Source organism: Trematosphaeria pertusa (genome assembly GCF_010094035.1).
Source record: "Trematosphaeria pertusa strain CBS 122368 unplaced genomic scaffold BU26scaffold_2, whole genome shotgun sequence".
In the NCBI taxonomy this organism is placed as follows: Eukaryota; Fungi; Ascomycota; class Dothideomycetes; order Pleosporales; family Trematosphaeriaceae; genus Trematosphaeria; species Trematosphaeria pertusa.
The window spans coordinates 979471-996350 of NW_022987213.1; the positions used below are offsets into that span (position 1 = coordinate 979471).

The 16880-nt window shown below is 52.0% G+C and overlaps 9 protein-coding genes across 9 annotated transcripts; 5 read left to right on the forward strand and 4 right to left on the reverse strand.

Annotated features, from left to right (window-relative positions):
* The first annotated feature begins 934 nt into the window (after positions 1 to 934).
* BU26DRAFT_136617 (kinase-like protein) lies at positions 935 to 2099 on the forward strand. Its single transcript, XM_033819755.1, has 2 exons — positions 935 to 1953; positions 2005 to 2099. Exons 1-2 carry the CDS (start codon positions 1101 to 1103, stop codon positions 2043 to 2045), a joined length of 894 nt encoding a protein of 297 aa, XP_033689332.1. The 5' UTR covers positions 935 to 1100; the 3' UTR covers positions 2046 to 2099.
* Positions 2100 to 3250: 1151 nt separating this feature from the next.
* Positions 3251 to 3628, forward strand: BU26DRAFT_407736 (Cryptochrome/photolyase FAD-binding domain-containing protein; the record flags this gene model as incomplete). Its single annotated transcript, XM_033822885.1, has 2 exons — positions 3251 to 3434; positions 3483 to 3628. Coding segments are annotated over 2 exons (330 nt in total), but the record flags the coding sequence as incomplete, so codon positions are not given.
* A 115-nt stretch (positions 3629 to 3743) lies between these two features.
* Positions 3744 to 4839, reverse strand: BU26DRAFT_447070 (uncharacterized protein). Its single transcript, XM_033824644.1, has 2 exons — positions 4325 to 4839; positions 3744 to 4274 (listed from the first exon to the last, which is right to left on the reverse strand). The coding sequence occupies exons 1-2, from the start codon at positions 4782 to 4784 to the stop codon at positions 4075 to 4077; spliced, it is 660 nt and encodes a 219-aa protein (XP_033689334.1). The 5' UTR covers positions 4785 to 4839; the 3' UTR covers positions 3744 to 4074.
* Positions 4840 to 4958: 119 nt separating this feature from the next.
* On the forward strand, positions 4959 to 5938 carry BU26DRAFT_514265 (Thioesterase/thiol ester dehydrase-isomerase). Its single transcript, XM_033827794.1, has 2 exons — positions 4959 to 5226; positions 5297 to 5938. Exons 1-2 carry the CDS (start codon positions 5119 to 5121, stop codon positions 5711 to 5713), a joined length of 525 nt encoding a protein of 174 aa, XP_033689335.1. The 5' UTR covers positions 4959 to 5118; the 3' UTR covers positions 5714 to 5938.
* Positions 5748 to 6986, reverse strand: BU26DRAFT_136639 (uncharacterized protein). The gene is made up of 2 exons (XM_033819756.1): positions 6166 to 6986; positions 5748 to 6113 (listed from the first exon to the last, which is right to left on the reverse strand). Exons 1-2 carry the CDS (start codon positions 6762 to 6764, stop codon positions 6011 to 6013), a joined length of 702 nt encoding a protein of 233 aa, XP_033689336.1. The 5' UTR covers positions 6765 to 6986; the 3' UTR covers positions 5748 to 6010.
* Positions 6987 to 7743: 757 nt separating this feature from the next.
* BU26DRAFT_527492 (vacuolar protein sorting-associated protein-like protein vps5) lies at positions 7744 to 9776 on the forward strand (the record flags this gene model as incomplete). Its single annotated transcript, XM_033830781.1, has 6 exons — positions 7744 to 7780; positions 7831 to 7899; positions 7948 to 8444; positions 8506 to 8880; positions 8928 to 9530; positions 9582 to 9776. 6 exons carry the CDS (start codon positions 7744 to 7746, stop codon positions 9774 to 9776), a joined length of 1776 nt encoding a protein of 591 aa, XP_033689337.1.
* A 383-nt stretch (positions 9777 to 10159) lies between these two features.
* BU26DRAFT_136657 (iron reductase domain protein) lies at positions 10160 to 12621 on the reverse strand. The gene is made up of 4 exons (XM_033819757.1): positions 12396 to 12621; positions 12085 to 12340; positions 10993 to 12024; positions 10160 to 10929 (listed from the first exon to the last, which is right to left on the reverse strand). The coding sequence occupies exons 1-4, from the start codon at positions 12523 to 12525 to the stop codon at positions 10314 to 10316; spliced, it is 2034 nt and encodes a 677-aa protein (XP_033689338.1). The 5' UTR covers positions 12526 to 12621; the 3' UTR covers positions 10160 to 10313.
* Positions 12622 to 14107: 1486 nt separating this feature from the next.
* BU26DRAFT_136694 (uncharacterized protein) lies at positions 14108 to 14841 on the forward strand. Its single transcript, XM_033819758.1, has 2 exons — positions 14108 to 14638; positions 14689 to 14841. The coding sequence occupies exons 1-2, from the start codon at positions 14334 to 14336 to the stop codon at positions 14747 to 14749; spliced, it is 366 nt and encodes a 121-aa protein (XP_033689339.1). The 5' UTR covers positions 14108 to 14333; the 3' UTR covers positions 14750 to 14841.
* BU26DRAFT_582818 (alcohol dehydrogenase) lies at positions 14704 to 16089 on the reverse strand. Its single transcript, XM_033834544.1, has 2 exons — positions 15723 to 16089; positions 14704 to 15655 (listed from the first exon to the last, which is right to left on the reverse strand). Exons 1-2 carry the CDS (start codon positions 16075 to 16077, stop codon positions 14934 to 14936), a joined length of 1077 nt encoding a protein of 358 aa, XP_033689340.1. The 5' UTR covers positions 16078 to 16089; the 3' UTR covers positions 14704 to 14933.
* Positions 16090 to 16880: the final 791 nt, after the last annotated feature.

The following is a 16880-nucleotide window of genomic DNA, read 5'->3' on the forward strand; positions in this document are numbered from 1 at the left end:
TTTATTACTAACTTATATTATTAAGTTACTTAATTAGCTTAAAAAAGATAATAAGCTAATAGCGTATTAGCTAGTACTTATAGAGTCTAAAGTTACCTAGCTTTAAGTAGCTAACGTATAGAAAAAGAAGTATAATTTATATAAAAGAAAGTAGATTTAGAAAAAGAATACTTTTATAATTAAAGCTAGCTTATAGCTAGTTACTTAAAGAAAGACTATAGATTAGAATAAGAGTAAGAAGTAGTATAAAGAGATAGTAGTATATAATAGCTAGCTAGCTTAGTAATACTATAGACGCTATAGTAAGCTAGAGTATAATACGTAAACGTACTAGATAGTTAAAGATAATATAGATAAGTTAGATAGCTTATCTAGATTTATCTTAAGTAGCTTAGAGTTAGAGTAATCTAACTAAGATAGTAACTTTTTAGTAGAGACTTAGTAAAAGTAACTAGCTTGCTTGTGTAACTAGCTTGCTTGTAAAGTACGTTATAGCAGAATTTTTCTTATTACGTAACTAAGTAATATCCGGTATTTCCGAGAGATTACTACACGCACGAGCCATGTCCATAAAGATAAGCCTCCCCACTTGACATCGCGGGCTAACAGAAATGCCTCGTCGACAACAACCTATAAATATTTGTATTACCTATATTAAGCTAACTAACCTCTCTACCGCTATCGAACACGTATATACACCGGACCGCCTCGCCATCACCGTTCAACGCGTCCCACCCGTGCCGAACCGCCCCGCCCTGGCCGTCTAGGAGGATAGAGGAGCTCCTCCGCCGGATAGAAGCAGAAGCAAAGCTGAGCCTTTATCGAGTTGCGTCGCCTCCATCAAGCTGACCTATCTCGCCGCTGTCATCGAACACGTATACACACCGAATCACTTTATCGTCACCATCTGACCCGTCTCACCCATGCCAAACCGCCTCACCAGCACCGTCCAACGCGTCGCAGCTATTCCGAACAATTCAGTCAGGTTGTACTACATTCCTAACTACATTCCAGGGCAAGCGGAGCCCTTTTCATAATCAACACCGTCTCTACATATTCGCATAACGCCTTTTGCTCTTAACCCAGACTACTCAAATACAATGCGCATTGAGAAGGACGAGAACGGCCAAGAGATCGTTGTTACATGGGCTCTCAATCCACGAGGCACCGAGCTTTTGGCTTGGGGCGGATCAGGCCATATTTTTTACTGGCCAGAGAATACGACAGAAGTTATGAAACTTCCAACAACAGATCCGAGTTCGATAGAGGACATTGAAATCGAGAAACGTATCTACAAACGCCTAGGAAGCCATCCCAACATTGTACCTTGTCTCCGAATCGCCGAAACTGGTCCAGTCTCAGTATGCGCTAAGCATATTGTTCTCAAACGCGCCGAGCATGGCACCATTCGCCAGTACTTTCTCGACGGCGGTACCGCAACAGTAGATGAGCGTATCAAATGGTGCCGAGATATCGCAAAAGCTGTTCAGTACATTCACGATCATGGTATCAGGCACGGTGATATAGGCGGCCGAAATATTCTCCTGGATTCATCAAGGACGGTTTTGCTGTGCGATTTTGCTGGATCTGGCCTTGATGGAAACCCTCCCAGAGTCAAGGCGGAAGAAGGTTTCAAGCATCCAGTTCTTGAAGAAAACTGGAACGGAACTATGCGGTCTGAGCTACATGCTCTGGGGTCGACAATTTATGAGATCATCACTTCCAAAAGGCCACATTACGAACTTCAAGACTGGATGGTCAATTGGATTCGAGAGCGTAACTATCCAGGCGTTGCAGATGATCATGTCGAGGGTTGGATGGTCCAACTCTGGCTCCAAGAGGGCATTTATCCAGACGTCTCTGAGATCAAGCTTGGAGATATTATTTCCAAATGCTGGAAGGGTCAGTTCAACTCTGCAGAAGAGGTAGCACAAAGCATTCAAAGTGAGATAGGTTCGTCTTCCCTTTCTTATTCAGCTAAGCTATCTAACATTGCTCGCCTAGGAAACTCTGAGGCCCAAAATAATATGAATACGGTTAAGTAACCAAAGAGCTATCGTGTAGCAGAGGGACGAGGAAGCACTTAGAATAGTCATTATTAGAGGACAACGACAAGGTAATTCTGTGTAACCTACCCGAACGGTCTTTGGTCTCAACCCTTACATTGAGGGCATTCCGCTCCTTTCTCCGTAATGGTGAGATGGCTGGATGTCAATTCCTTTTCGGTGCCGCAGCTAGTGCCATATTGTGGAGACTTTGAGCAATATTTCCATTGCTTCTTTTCGGTTGTGTGGGGTGGAATGGGCTTTGCAAGCTTCTGGTTTGATACGTTCATACCACCAGTCACACATCTGACGTACCCTATTAGCCGTAGTGGAGTGGAAAATGATGATCGACAAACCTCGGTGGCCTTTCTGGAAGATGGGAACGGTGTCGAGGCAGTGATCGCGAAGCGAAGAAATGGGCTGATTGCTTTCCCTCTCGAGGTTCGCTTTTCAAGGAATTGCTGCGTTCTTATCTTAAGATTGCTAGGCAACTAGCTTGAGGATGCAGATGGACAGATGACTCAAACATAACTTCTAAAAATATGCAGCTGCATGCAGATTGCCCGGGGTTAGTACATCCAACTCTACGCTATAACTAATTGGGGGGAACCCATCTCGAGGCAGCGATCCGGTTTGACTTGTGCATGAAGACCGGGGTCTAACGGCGGCTGTTGGTCGTACGGGAGTAACTAGTTACCTGTTCTAAGAGGCCGATCCAATGGTATCTAGGGTGGGCAGTAACGCACAGTCTCTGGGGGGTCTCTCCCCGGCATTCTGCGCAATCAATACTATCATCATCCTCCTGGAGAATATGCACACGGTCTCTCGGCGCAGGGCAAGTAGCGCCTCTGACGGCAACTACTGCTGGACATTGTACGTGATGTTTGAATCGGAGAGGGTCTTCGCCGCGCTCTTCGTGGGTTGGTGCGCAGCAGAATCGAGCAACGCAGTCCTCACACATCTACTCCACGTTGGCTATAATAACTAAAAGGGTGAAGAATATACCTTTAGAGTGGCGTCTAAGTCTAGTCTGCGCAGAATACCCGAAGCACCAGAGTATTGCAAGCCGTGATTTTGCGTAAGCTACAGTTGTGCAGAGGGAGGAACCGTGTGTGTGAGAGACGAGATAGGTGAGGAGCGAGTGAGCGGAGGCGGAGGTTGCGGCTCATGTTGAAGTTGACGCAAAGAAAATGCGATTAAGGAACGTTTCTTCGTACCTGTACTGCAACATGCTTATCGACTATCGGAGAGGAGAACGGTATTTCGCCGAGACGCTGATTGATTGGGATCTCTCGAACAACACGCAAGGCTGGAAGCCCAGCTACACGGTGTTCAATCCCGTCTCGCAAGCCGAGAAGAATGATCCGGATGGGGAGTATATCCGGAAGTGTAAGTCCTTTCTACACTCTTTATGCACATGTAGTTGACTAGAAATAGGGGTCCCGGAGCTCAAAGAAGTAGAAGGAAAAGCTGTCTTCGCGCTGTACGCCCGGCTGAGCAAAGAAGAGTTCGAGAAGCTCGGGTATCCGAAACTGCATGTTGATTGGAAGGAGACGAAGCAGCGGGCTATCGAGAGGTTTAAGAGTGATATGCGGGACGCTACACCTTAGGCTGTCGAAGCACACTTGATATCGGGAAGGCGTACCAGTCGTCAGTTTCTCTCTATAATCGAAGAGCGCCTAGTTACAGCTCCCATTCTTTTGTCTGATATCCAAATGACCACTTTGTAAACGTCCAAGACAGCAGGACCTTCTAAATACCGACCTTGCTTGGGGTTTCCAACCCACTTCTCAATCGTGACCGCCGCTCGTCTGTCTCGTGAACCCCGTCTAGTCTAGGTGGTCAGATCATGCGAATCGTAGCGCTTCGAAGCTTGGATCGCTGCGAGGATCGGAAAACATTCAGAGGGGGTCGCAGACGGTGTGCGGAAAGCTTTCGAAGGCGGAATATTCGGGAAGTTGCGTATGATGCTTTCGATGGGTATGTTGGTATATAGTACAGCCGCTCCGAAAATGTATTGTCTCCCACTTCAATAAAACCTCGCCCCATTAACAGTCTCAACCTTTACCTTACCCTCCTGCACCTCCTTACTCTCCACTTCATTCTCTGGCTCCTTCTGCATCTTCCCTTCCTCCTTCGCAGCAGCAGCAGCAGCAGCCTGCTGCTTCAACGCCTTTCTAACTTTCTTACCCTGAAACAGCAATTCCTCCTCCTCAATCTCCTTAAGCACTGTACCCAATTAGCAACCTGCTCCCCACGACATCGAACTTTCTACTCACCATCCGCCCACTCCCCCTCCCCCTCCTGATCCCCAGTTCTCAGCACCCTCTCAACATCCACATCCTCGCCCCTCTGCACCCTCTCCACCACCTCCCTCAACACGCCTATCTTCGCCTCCGCTCGTCTCATCTCCCGCCCTCTTTCCTGCTTTAGCCACAGTATCTGGATCGCTTGGCTGCCGACGAGCAGGCCTAGGACGATGTACGGCGTCGCAGGGTTTATTTCGCGCGTTTTCTTCGGTTTCGAGGGCCGCTCTTTGAGGGGGCGCGGGATCATGGAGGTCCAGAAACTGGGCTGGATTATCCGGGGCAAGGAAAGGTGACGCGGATGCGCGAGCGAGAGCTGGGGGGAGAGGAGCGCGAACGTCCGGGTTTGAGGGCGCGCCATGGTGGGCGTGAGGATTGTGCGGTAGGTGGAGGGTGCGCGGAGGAGTTGTCGCAGTAGCAGATGAGTGTCCATGGCTGCGATATTGGCGCGCCTGGTATCGATGGGGGATGGGATGGGGTTCTGGTCGATGTCGAGAAACTTTTGGAGTTGAGTTGGAAGGGGTTTAGCGTTAATTTGAGATCACTGCAGGGATGGCGCGGTGAGATGAGCCGAGGTTCAGAGACGTCAGCGTCGGAACGTCTGGCTGTTGCTCGCAAGGTCGACATGAAGCTACGTCTTCATTGTGGGACTAGTGATTATCTTTTCTTTCTCAAGATGATACGATAGCGCTGCTCTACACCAATCCTCTACTACATCCTTCCTCAGCGACTCACCCGGCCTCTGTTCGTTGAAGCCCACACCCAAAATGGGCTCCCGCGCCCGCAAGTTCCACGAAGAAGCAGGAGATAAGGAATTGACACCCTACGAGAAAGTACAGAAATGGTTCGAAGTCGCCGGCATGGAAGGCTACGGCGTAAGACTCTCCGTCCTCTACCCATTCAACCCGCTCATTACTGCACATTGTACTGATAGTCCAAACACAGGGCCACGATTCGCTCCTGCCCAAAATCATGACCCTCGAATCCGCAATATTCGACCCCACGCCCTCGAACCCGCACAACTCCCAAACAGTCTTCAGCCTCACCATCCCGCGGGAGCTCTGCAACATGTCCGGCAGCCTGCATGGGGGCGCAGTGGCACTCATATTTGATATATGTACGTCGACCGCCATAACCGCGTGTTCAAAGGCTGGATTCTGGGATACGGGGCATGTGAGTCGGACGCTGAACTGCACGTATTTGAGGCCGGCGATGGAGGGCCAGAAGGTGTGGGTAGAGAGCCAGGTTGTGCATTTGGGAAAGAGGCTGGGGATGACGAGGGGGGAGATAAGGACGGAGGATGGGAAGGTGTGTTATTTGTGTGAGCATGGGAAGGCGGCTGTGGGGAAGAGTAGTTTATGAGCAAAAGGGAACAGGTGGCTGTTCGATGATAAAGCGCCACAATGCACATGATGGGACGATAAGAGGAATACAGAATACCCGGTAGAACATGATAGAATTAGGGTAAGAAAGGCTAACGCCATGATTAAGCTATGAAACGTAACATAGTCTTGTCCGCCATACCTGCATTCTAGGTGGCACGACAGACCCCACAGCAGCAAAGACCCGCTCGAGCTACGATGGCTACGATGGCTCGAATCGTACTGATTCCCAACTCCTTCCTGCTGAGCTCTTAGGGCTGAAAACTCTGTGAGCGGCCTAGGTGTAGGTGGCCTCGGCATAATGAACCCCACTCAGGGAAGGCCAGCTGTAGGTGCTGGTGGGCTCGCTCATAGCTGCAACCAAGTAGCAAGGAAATATCCTACAGAGAAATTAGTTCAAATCCGTGACACTTTGCGGCTATCGGTACTTACTCGAAATCCTTCGGATTACCCTGCTCATCCAAACAGGCCGGCCGAATCTGATCACAAATATGGTGCCCAGGGCCGCCGGTCGGAGCCGGCCCGTCGTACGAGAAGGGTTGTGGGACTATGGACGAAGTAGGGGTTCCATCGCGTGGCTTGACACGGCGAGCCATCAATCCCGAGCTTGAGCTAGGTAATGGTACTGGCACATGCCAGCTAGGGCGAGTATACGTGCCAGTCGGAGCCGGTCCGTGGTACGAGAAGGGATGCGGGGGTGTAGACATAATCGGGGTCCCATTGCGCGGTTTGACACGGCGAGCTATCAATCCCGAGCTTGAGCTAGGTAGTGGTACTGACTCATGCCAGGTGGGGGGAGTATACGTTGTTGCCGTGGCGGTCGCAGTCGAAGCGCAGCTAATCTGCATGCCGGCGCTTTTGAAAGCCCCGCACATATCAATCATGGTGCGGTAGCTAGTAGAAGGCAAGTGTGTCGCTTGCGTGGGGGGTGACATGACTCCTGTGGGCGACGGGGCACCTGAGGGCCAGGGCGAGCCGTGGGCACCGGCGAGGAAAAAAGCGAGGGCCGTAAGCAGAGGAGTCATTGCCATCGTGAAAGTGATCGACTTTCTAGAACGGATTGAGAAGAGAGCTGTGCCTGGACACAGCTGAGATGGGAAACAGAGGGCGCTTGCTTAGCTGGGTAACGCTGGCCCTGAAGACCTTTTATGTACTGGGCGCGAAGGGCAATGACCAATACAACATATGCAGGCGAATCCATTGTTCAGACTCCGAAATAAGCTTCCTCAGACTCCAGGTGGCCTTCCCGTACTGGTGCAGCTGTGGCGGGCATTGTCTCCAGGAAGCATCCCACCGGAAGGATTATGGCTTCGCCGTACAAGCATGAAGAGGGGGGAGGTATGCGCATTGCCAGATTGAGGAAGTAGCCGGAAGACCATTAGTAAGACTAAACGCAGAGAAATGAATATGACACCCTCTTCCAGAGGAATGACTTGGACGTGATGTTAAACTTCGGAAAGATTTACCATTTAACTATTAGGTCAACCACGCATGGGAAGTCCGGCGAGTATGGTTTAAGGGCCAAGAGGGAAGAGAGAAAATGGACCATGGCATAAAAAGTGGACATTGGTAAAGTTCTGGGAACGGGGATAAGAGACGGGCGAGGAGAGGAGGGGATGTTTGAGGAATCGTCCTCGGATTTGAAACGACTGCGGCGAACTTTGAGGATGCTCCCATTGTCTGTAAGAACGGGAGATGAACAGGAAAGAAAGGTGTCATGATTGTTTGTGGCGTTGGGATCCGTGGCACAGTTTGAAGGGAGCGGCGTCCGCCTGATGAGGGTGGCGAGGACGTGAGATGGGTCGTGCCTAGGTGCTGTTGCAAGGCATTCTAGGTTTTGTCATTTGACGTCGGCATTCTGAGCATAGGCAATCATCAAGACGGAGGAAGTGGGATGACGCCGAGGAGTCGCGAAGCGAACGCCAAGACCGGGGTGCGGAAGGCGTTGCTGTCGGACGCAACTTTAGAACACCACAACCAGCTCACGCAGCTTCTCCACCACACAGCGCAATGGATCTTGGCGACGAAGGAAGCTCGCCGTGGGGAGGTAAGCATTCCAGATACCATTCGCGACTCCATGAAATTGACCGACGGTAGATGTGCCCTCGCGATCCAGCCCCTCGCACACGGTTCCCAAGATAGCTCAAGAGGAGAGCCTCGAGTCCGGTACAGCTGCATTCTGCATATCTGCATCGCCATTCTGACTAAATCCAGAATCGCTATCTCCCCCTAAAGCATCTGCTAGCACCGTCCCGAACGTCTCCGCCGCGCCGCGCTCCCCAGCAGGTCGAGGACCTCGTAGAAGACAATATGGCGCGCAGGCGACGAAACTTGAAGCCGTAGATGATCCCTTAGGACCTCTAGGAGCCCCTACGCCGCCCTCAGGCCCAGAGGCACCTCCGGCGCCGCCGCAGAAAGAGCTCGCCCGCGAACGCAGTCCTCGCCCCACGCCTGGAACATCCACGTCGTCGCTTCCGGGCATGATGGATTCGGTGAACCTGGACGATGACGACGACGGCAAGCCCGTGACGCGAGGTCCCAGAGTGCCCCCTCCAGTGCAGCCACCGAGCGCTGCCGCGCCTCAGCGACAGACGCAACCGAGCGTGAGCGTGGAGCGGGCGGCAAAGCCCACCTTCACCATCTATGTCGGAGATCCGCACAAGGTCGGAGACATGACGAGCTCACATACGGAGTACTCGGTCATGACAAAGGTGCGTTTCCTATATCGTATGGATTGTGGCGGGAATTGCTGCTAACCGCTCGTCCCCGCAGACCACATCGAAAGGCTACCGCAACCCCGAGTTTACTGTCTCCCGCCGCTACCGTGATTTCCTCTGGCTGTACACCCAGATGCACAACAATAATCCCGGAATAATCATACCCCCGCCACCCGAGAAGCAAGCCGTGGGTCGTTTCGATGCAGACTTCATCGAGTCGAGGCGGTCCGCCCTAGAGCGAATGCTAAACAAGATTGCTGCGCATTCGGTCTTGCAGCATGACAGCGACCTGAAGCTGTTCCTTGAGAGTGAAGCCTTCAATGTCGACATCAAGAATAAGGAGCGGAAAGATCCCGGCCTGGGTGAGAGCAAGGGTATGTTCGGTTCCATGCTCTCTGGAAGTAGTGGAAAGTTCGTTGAGCACGACGATGTGAGTTCCTGCTTCAGCCGGGCGCTTCATGATTCTAACCTTAGCAGTGGTTCCATGACCGAAAGATCTACCTTGACGCGCTCGAAAACCAACTTAAGGGCCTGCTTAAAGCCACCGACACTGTCGTAGCTCAGCGCAAGGGCCTTGCGGAAGCGTGCGGCGACTTTTCTGCTTCGCTACATGCACTTTCGATCGTTGAACTATCCCCGTCTCTCTCCGGTCCGCTCGACAGCTTATCTGATATCCAAATCCGAATAAGGGAACTTTACGAGCGCCAAGCGCAGCAGGATGTGCTAACCCTAGGTATTGTCATCGACGAGTACATCCGTCTTATTGGATCAGTGAAAACCGCATTCCAGCAGCGACAGAAGGCCTATCATTCATGGCATGCCGCCGAGTCTGAACTTCAAAAGCGCAAGGCAACCCAGGACAAGCTCCTTAGGCAGGGCCGGTCACAGCAGGATCGCCTCAATCAACTCAGCGCGGATGTTGCCGATGCCGAACGTAGGGTGCATCAAGCAAGACTATTGTTTGAAGACATGGGTCGGTTAATGAGGGGTGAGCTGGAACGGTTTGAGAGGGAAAAGGTTGAAGATTTCAAATCAGGGGTAGAGACGTTTCTGGAGAGCGCCGTGGAGGCACAGAAGGAGGTAAGTAATCCCGTACAGGGTGAAGCGATCAGACCTCCTGACATTGTCCAGCTCATCGAGATATGGGAGACATTCCTCATGCAACTCGATACCGAAGAAGGGGAAGCGTTTATTCCGCCAGCCGGCATCGTCGCTTCGCCTGCCATCGAACGACCAACATCGTCCAGCGATCAACCAGGGACCCAAGAATCGGAGACCTCAGACGCAAGAGCAGCAGCGGAGGCGACTCGGGAGTTCGAGGAGTGAATAGCCACCAACCATACTATGTCTTAATCAAAGTCTGTTACTCCAGTACTGATCTGTTCAGACGCGTGCAGATAAACGAGCGTATCCTCAGTGAGCTTCGCGATGAGCTTGGAATGACCGAAGAAGAAGCCAGAGCTCAGTTGATGAGCGATATCAACAAGGAAATTATGAAGCACAACTACAGATTAGCATCCAAATCCGTGCGGCGGAAGAAGGGAGGACCTCGATAGGTTGTAGGGCACAGGGGGCTGGGGGCTTCGGCAGGCGAAGGGACAAAAGGTTTAGTATAAGACCCATCACTGCTGCAATATTCTTACCGACGATCGTCTTTGTGTTGTTCTATCTCCCGTGCGCCAATATCTCCACTTTCTTTATGTCGGCAGATTTCCCTCGCTTCGCCATCTCGTGATTATGAGAGCCCCGGCATTGGTAGGCATCGGGGATTTCGGGTCATCACGTGGGCATTTTCAAGTGAGCACTTCGGCGTCAATCTTCGGCGAGTTTGGATCAGTATTCCTCTACTACATCCCAATCATATTACAATCTCTCCAACAAAAAGAGTTCCCCTTCCATAGCCGCATCACTCGTCATATACAATCTATCACCCACAAACACTAACCCTACAGGCCTTGCGCACCGCACCGCAGAGCACTGAGTAACATCATCATGCCAGAAGATATCCTGGTATCCTTCGCTACTATTAGCCGCTGCAACTGGTTCATACCCACCATCACTTTCTCTCTGCCTGTATGGAACAATCACAAGTCTATACCCAGTTGCTGGCTGCCGGTTCCAGGATCCGTGAAGCGTGATATACAAATTGCTATAATCAGAGTCGAACTTGGCGTCAAGTGGCGCTGAATGAGCCTGGAAGCTTAGGTGTGGTGGAACCGAGCGCTCAACGCATGTTTCGTCGTCAAAGGTGGCGTTCGGTGCTAACACAAATTGGTCGCCAACGGCGAAGCTTCTGTCCGTAATGACATCCGGTGACCAGACTGTGTGGCATGTAGGATACCCGTACCAGTCGTTGTTTGGCTGCGTAACGTCGCCAAGGTAGTTTAGTTCGTCCGCGGGGTTGTCAATGTGGATATCGGTGCTTGTAGCGTTGATTGTGCGGGTCAATGAGTCGGCGCCGTTTTCGACACCCCAGAGCCTGTGCAAGAGAAACAGATTAGAATAAGCCATGACAGGTCGAGCATAGTTCGAGGCTACTCACATATTATTTCCGTCGAAAGTGAGGGCTACTTCATTCCGAAGTCCGTACCCAGCAAGATATCCGTCGGAAGAATAGCTGTACCCTCCCTCTGGAACAGTAGTCAAGTCAAACGCTTTAACGACGGCCCTGGCAATAGCGGGGTCCAAAGCGCCATAGTCTAGGTTCCCATTCGATCCGTGCGAGACGAGGAGAAGGTCCGGACGATGTGGAGGCACGATTAGAGTCCTTGTTACGTGTCCACCTGGATACATGCCCGTTACGAGGACGCTGCGTGTGTCCGAGACATTTCCACTAGCGGGATCGTATTCCCAGCTCCATGCCGTCGTCATGGAGCTTGCATAGAGTGTGAAGCTGTCCGGACTCAAGTAGATTCCGTGGTTCAGGTCAGTTTGCGGAATCAGCAATCTGCTGGATTCTACGCAGCCGTCGGTACTGAGAGTGTGCTGACTGATGCCTCTGCCGTTCTCAACAATGAGGAGGCGTCCTTGGGAATCCAAAACGATGCCTCGAGCCGCGGTCAAATCTCCAGCAACCTTCGTGGCTCGCCATCCCTCAGCTATCCTGAAGGGAGTCGCTGGCTCTGACACACCCGGGCAGGCGGTCGGGAGGCTTGTGCTGTTTCCTCCGGTCGCACTTGTCGTCGTTGAGACAGTCGATGTCGTTATTGATTGTGTTGGGGCGCTTGTGGGTAGGGGAGTCGAACTCGGCGTGGATGTTGGGAGGATGTTGTCAGATACCCATGCGTCAAACTGATTGCTTCGAGCTGCATTTAGGTCGTGTGACCAGTGACCAAAATTGTCATGGGCCTGGAATGCCGATGCATTAGACGCGGGGTCCAACACCGGAGTCTCAGACTGCGCCCAAGCGAATTGCGTACTATTCAGAGGGTCGAGCGAGGTCCTGGTATCGCCGTAGACCCAAGAGCTGCAACCGCGGCAGCGAACCGTGAGAGTCCAATGTGTATCATTGACGCCAGTGCCTCTCAGATACGTATATTCAGCGCCAGCGTATGGCTGAGGAAGGTTGAGACCACTGCAGTAGTCAGTCAATATGGAGACCTGCAGGAACCAAGACGGACTGAAGGTGACCTACGTTGCCATGCGTGAAGAGACAACCACTGAATCTCCGTTGGGCCAAGCGACCGTAAGAGGATTATACGTCATTTGACCTCCCCAAGCCATTGCCGCCCACTGGTTCTGGGCTGGAGCCACGATTTGGAGTATGGTATCGAATGGTGCGCTGTCGAGCTCAGGAATTGCAATTCCATATGTGATGTCTTGAGAGTTCGTGAACGAGGAGTAACAGATTCCAAGGCTGTCGCAATAGTTGCTTGGGCCCGTGTCTTGTGCTGTGTTCTCGTCAATATGAAGCGTATGACCTTGGATGTAGTGACGTATACTTACCCTTCGTGACCTTGAAAAGCCATAAGAGCAAGCAAACAAAACCGAAGCGGTTCATTTTGGAGGCGATGTATGACTGACTTTGCAATCCTTTCAAGAAGTAGCGAAGAAGTCTCATTGAGCAGTAAGACATGAAAAGTCCACTGGGCTTAGATATATCTCCAGAAACTTCGGGCCTTTGCACTCCAAGAGTGCGTTGGATATACCCAAAAGCCTTTGCCAATTTCCCATCCTACACGCAAGAATTAGCCGCGTGTCGTAGTTCCTTGGAATTGCGCACCTGTCATATAAACCCCAGGTTCTTTCCGTCCGAATAGATTGCGCTCGGTGGAGATAGACCCAATACAGGCCTGTGAGGATAGGCTTAGCCGCCATGATAACGCGTTTTCTGAAGTTTCCTCTGCGGAGAGCATCGACAATCCTAGGAGCCCTGTCGTCCCTGAGAGTGATGCCCGTTTTCACGCCCCAAAAACCTGGGCAGCTTGCCTTCGCCTCGTCCTTCTCGCCATTAATTCGTGGAATCCAAAGTGCCAGGATATGTCAGGAGTTGGTGGCGCTGTTTTCAGGAACGGGCTACTAGCTTCCCCGGGTAGTGTATATTAAAGAAACGTATGAATAGGGCTAGTTCCCGGCTCTTGTATGCAACCTGCTGACACCCTAGTAATGCGTTAAGCGGGCCGTCTCTTGCGCGAAGTGAGAACCGTATCTCCGCATGTTATATCCGTAAACGGCTTTGAATTTACGGACAATAGCCATGTTTCTGGAACGCGTCTGGACGAGGGTAGAACCCACGAGGCCTGGTGTGTGTCATTGCTTCAAAAACGATTTTCAGATCTTAGTCCTGAGAGACAGCCATGGCGTCCAACTAGTAGGAGCGGGAAAGAAAGAATGGTCGCAGCTTTTGCAATTTCGCTCGAGGGTTCACCTCATATTAGACGGGGTGCTAAAGATGAGTCACCTTGTGCCAAGCCCAGGCAGCCGCCTCGAGCTCTTCGCTCTTCGCTCTTCATCCTCTCCATCACCACCTGCACCCCATCGCAATCCACGATGCGATGCCATCAACAACCCGCACCTCCCTTGAGCCCTCGATGTCAGCTGCAGATCGCCCCAGCCCAACAACGCCTCCCTCGACGCCGCCGAACCCAGACAAGGTACCATCGGGGGCTGTCCTTGACAAGGAGTCGCTCGCGATACTCAACTGCGTTCGTGGGCTTTGCAAGGGGGAGTCAGCTTTGACAGACAAGTCTGCGGAAGGCAACCTGCAGTTTTGTGTGCCTCCAACCCAGTGGGTGGAGGTCCGCAATGCTATATCCAGCGGACAGCTGGGCCTGTGGGCAAGAGACAAACTTCACTACACGTACGAACCGGAGAAAGAGCGCCTGACCCTCCAGATGGCTGGCCCACTACACGAGACATATGTTGAGGGCTTGCGGGCGCTGATTCTTGCGAAGCTCGCTGCTCTCCGCGACCACACACCCGCCGACGTAGCGAACGCTATTGCCTCTATAGCATCTGCAGGTAGCCCGCAGCTCGCGCTCGGCCCAGTCTGCTCGCGGAACCCTGATCTCTCTTTTCGGTCGCCCACATACCCACCGGCTCTCGTCGCTGAGATTGGTGTAAGCCAGGATGGTGAAGAGTTCCCCGCCATCGCCGAACAATACGTCTTCCTGTCGCGCGGCCGCATCAGGACGTTCTTCGGTGTTAATATTGAGTACCGGAGCCCAAGCGAACGCAAGGACAACACCCTGCCTCAGCGTCAAGCCTGGTTTTCTATCTTTCGACTTACAAGAGAGTGGGGCACAGCGGGTACAGCGGGTACAGCGTCACTTACTAGAGTCGAAGCCCGCTTCCACGACAAAGACGGAGTACTCACGCCTGACGCAACCCTCCATCTCCTACTATCTGACTTCTTTACCGCTAATCGTCCAGACCTGAACACCTATGGCATCTCTATCACCCACAAAGAGCTCGCTAACCTTCTTGCTGATGCTGAGGCGGTGCAGGCGGATGTCGACAAGGGCGTTGAGAGCGCCCAGAGTTCGTTCGACTGTGAGTGGACATACAACAAGAGGCCGTTATGACATGGTCGGAACCCCCATCCTAGTTCTACCCTTTCCACTTCCTTACGATCCTCGGGCTTGGGAGGCAACTGTTCCATTTCTACGCAAGTGGGGTTGGGTCGTCCGAGAGTGTCGAGAGCTCCTTGTTTCTACTAATTACTGGCGTGAGAAGAGGGGAGAGAAGCGGTTGGTCTTCGATATGTCGTGAGCAGTTCAATGGCTGATTTACTCCTAAGTCATCTATCCTTCGATGTCGGATTCAGTATCACCGTCGACTCGATTCTTCTGCACTGGTGAGCGTCGTTTCATGTCGTTATCGATCAAGCTCCATCGATGAGAGCTGTTCCCTGGCAGTATCAAGTCGGTGCAGAGTGCAGAGCGCAGAGCGCAGTGCGCAACAAGTATCGTACAAAAAGTGTCTATTCGTCTGGTGATTGAGTTGAGGAGATGAGCCGAGGAAGCCTATCTATCTATAGCATCCCTAAGGAAATTGAATAACGACTTTCGTCTCCAGATGTTGATCGAAGCGGCGATAATACTCTGGGACCTCTTCAATACCAATTGTTGAGCTGACAATGAAACTCGGAGAAGCTCTGCCGCTAGCGATCAGCTGAACCAGCTCAGTGGCATGCTGTAATGGCAGAACAATCCCGCTGCCCATTGTCAACGCCTTGCTCCAGAATTGCGTCATCGACATTGTCATTGTTTCCTGTCCAAGGTAGACTCCAACAACACCAATTCCTCCATAGTCGCTGGTTACGTTCATCATGTTGCGCAAAACGATGCCCAGCTCGACCTCGCCCTGCGCATTCACAGCTTCGTACCCTACGCAGTCCACGCTTCGAGTAACTCCGTTTGGTTCGAGAGCCATAATCTGCTCCACAGGGTCGGATTGGTTGAAATTGATTGGGATGGCTCCGATTGACTCAGCAACATCAAGGCGAGCTTGGACGTGATCGACAGAGTATACTTTCGAAGCGCCACGGAGCATAGCGGAATAAGCAGCCAGAAGCCCAACGGGACCAGCGCCAAAGACCGCTACGGTATCGCCCGGTTGAAACCCGGCAAAGTCGAGGACCGTCCATCCAGTTGCGAAGATGTCAGACACGAAAAGATAGTCCATGGCGGTTGTCGCATTTGTACTTGCATTGACCGGAACAGGAATCAGACTGTCGTCTGCAAATGGGACTCGGACGTATTCAGCTGTGACATTTGCCTTAGTCTGCGTTCTACACAAAAAAAATTTGTCAAGCGCAATATTCAGACGTACCTTGACAACCGCCAAGCTGACCGCTGCCAAATGAGATGGGTAGCTCAGGGCCGAAGGTGAAGTGGCCATCATCTACGTTGTCTGGGATAACAACGTAGTCGCCGACTTGGAGAGTTTGGACAGCGTCGCCGACCGAGTCGATGTAACCAATAGCCTCGTGGCCAATGGGCATTGGCTGTTCCGGAGAGCCCATTCCCTGATGGTAGAAGTGCAGATCGGAGCCGCAAATTGCTGACGCAGTGATGCGAACGATGGCATCTGTTGAATTCTGAAGTACGGGTATCGGCATGTCGATGATGGAGATGTTGTAAGCGCCGACTAAGGCTGCGGCTCGCATTGTTGCGTTGAGTGCCATGGTTAGTTGTAAAGATCGATGTGAGAAGTTGTAATGATTCTGTCCGATAGTCAACCATGATACATCTCACGATGGTTATATATAAAATCACAAAGTCACTTGATGACGATGTACACAGCCTCCCTGCGAAATGAGTGATTGCGCGTCCCTTGCTCCAGCATCGGGCATCCAAGGACTTCATGGTGACATCAAGGGCTTTGCTAGTTTGGGAAAGTTTCCGACGCCGAATTGGCCACATTCGTGCACGACTCATCTCCGTCCCTTGCGAGATCCCTTGGAAAGGGTCCATTATCAACACCATATATGGTAGGGACGAAAGAAGGGCCAATAGTCTGCGGTGATCCGGCATGTGTGGCGTGAGTCAACTGCCTCCCCAGCCGGCTACATATAAACAAAACGCGGGTGACTTGACAAGACACCGATGCTGGTCCTCACCGTTACTTTTCACGCTCTTGGGCGTTTGCGCTCTCGGTTCACTGAACATATTCCTCTGCGAAATGGGAGACGTACGCGGGGAATGAAAACATGGCTCTGGCAACGGACCGATGCAGATCAACGGACAGATGACGAAGGTTCCCACTTTGGCCAGGCGATCTTCCCTGTAGGAACGGAGGAACTGAAAGCCCGGTTCCACATTCGAGCCTTGAATGAGCAGCCTCGGTCCTGGTGAAGGCTGAGCAGAAGGAGAGTAGACTGCCGGTACTGGGACTCAACGCGAAACTAGTGCGTGGCACCAACGCCTCCATGTGGGGGTTCAAGATCTTGGAAACGGGCGAAAAGCGGGTGCGAGATTATCCATCTTG

Bases quoted from the DNA above. Each gene is read 5' to 3' on its own strand.
- BU26DRAFT_136617 (XM_033819755.1), top strand. From the start codon at position 1,101: ATGCGCATTGAGAAGGACGAGAACGGCCAAGAGATCGTTGTTACATGG. The intron at 1,954-2,004 runs GTTCGTCTTCCC...TTGCTCGCCTAG, and splicing joins AAGCATTCAAAGTGAGATAG to GAAACTCTGAGGCCCAAAAT.
- BU26DRAFT_136657 (XM_033819757.1), bottom strand. From the start codon at position 12,525: ATGTCTTACTGCTCAATGAGACTTCTTCGCTACTTCTTGAAAGGATTG. The intron at 12,025-12,084 runs GTAGGTCACCTT...TGACTACTGCAG, and splicing joins GTCTCTTCACGCATGGCAAC to TGGTCTCAACCTTCCTCAGC. The intron at 10,930-10,992 runs GTGAGTAGCCTC...TCTCTTGCACAG, and splicing joins ACTTTCGACGGAAATAATAT to GCTCTGGGGTGTCGAAAACG.
- BU26DRAFT_582818 (XM_033834544.1), bottom strand. From the start codon at position 16,077: ATGGCACTCAACGCAACAATGCGAGCCGCAGCCTTAGTCGGCGCTTAC. The intron at 15,656-15,722 runs GTACGTCTGAAT...CAAATGTCACAG, and splicing joins TCAGCTTGGCGGTTGTCAAG to CTGAATACGTCCGAGTCCCA.
- BU26DRAFT_447070 (XM_033824644.1), bottom strand. From the start codon at position 4,784: ATGGACACTCATCTGCTACTGCGACAACTCCTCCGCGCACCCTCCACC. The intron at 4,275-4,324 runs GTGAGTAGAAAG...AATTGGGTACAG, and splicing joins GGAGGGGGAGTGGGCGGATG to TGCTTAAGGAGATTGAGGAG.
- BU26DRAFT_136639 (XM_033819756.1), bottom strand. From the start codon at position 6,764: ATGGCAATGACTCCTCTGCTTACGGCCCTCGCTTTTTTCCTCGCCGGT. The intron at 6,114-6,165 runs GTAAGTACCGAT...ATTTCTCTGTAG, and splicing joins GGTAATCCGAAGGATTTCGA to GATATTTCCTTGCTACTTGG.
- BU26DRAFT_514265 (XM_033827794.1), top strand. From the start codon at position 5,119: ATGGGCTCCCGCGCCCGCAAGTTCCACGAAGAAGCAGGAGATAAGGAA. The intron at 5,227-5,296 runs GTAAGACTCTCC...GTCCAAACACAG, and splicing joins CCGGCATGGAAGGCTACGGC to GGCCACGATTCGCTCCTGCC.
- BU26DRAFT_136694 (XM_033819758.1), top strand. From the start codon at position 14,334: ATGGCATCTCTATCACCCACAAAGAGCTCGCTAACCTTCTTGCTGATG. The intron at 14,639-14,688 runs GTTGGTCTTCGA...TTTACTCCTAAG, and splicing joins GAGAAGAGGGGAGAGAAGCG to TCATCTATCCTTCGATGTCG.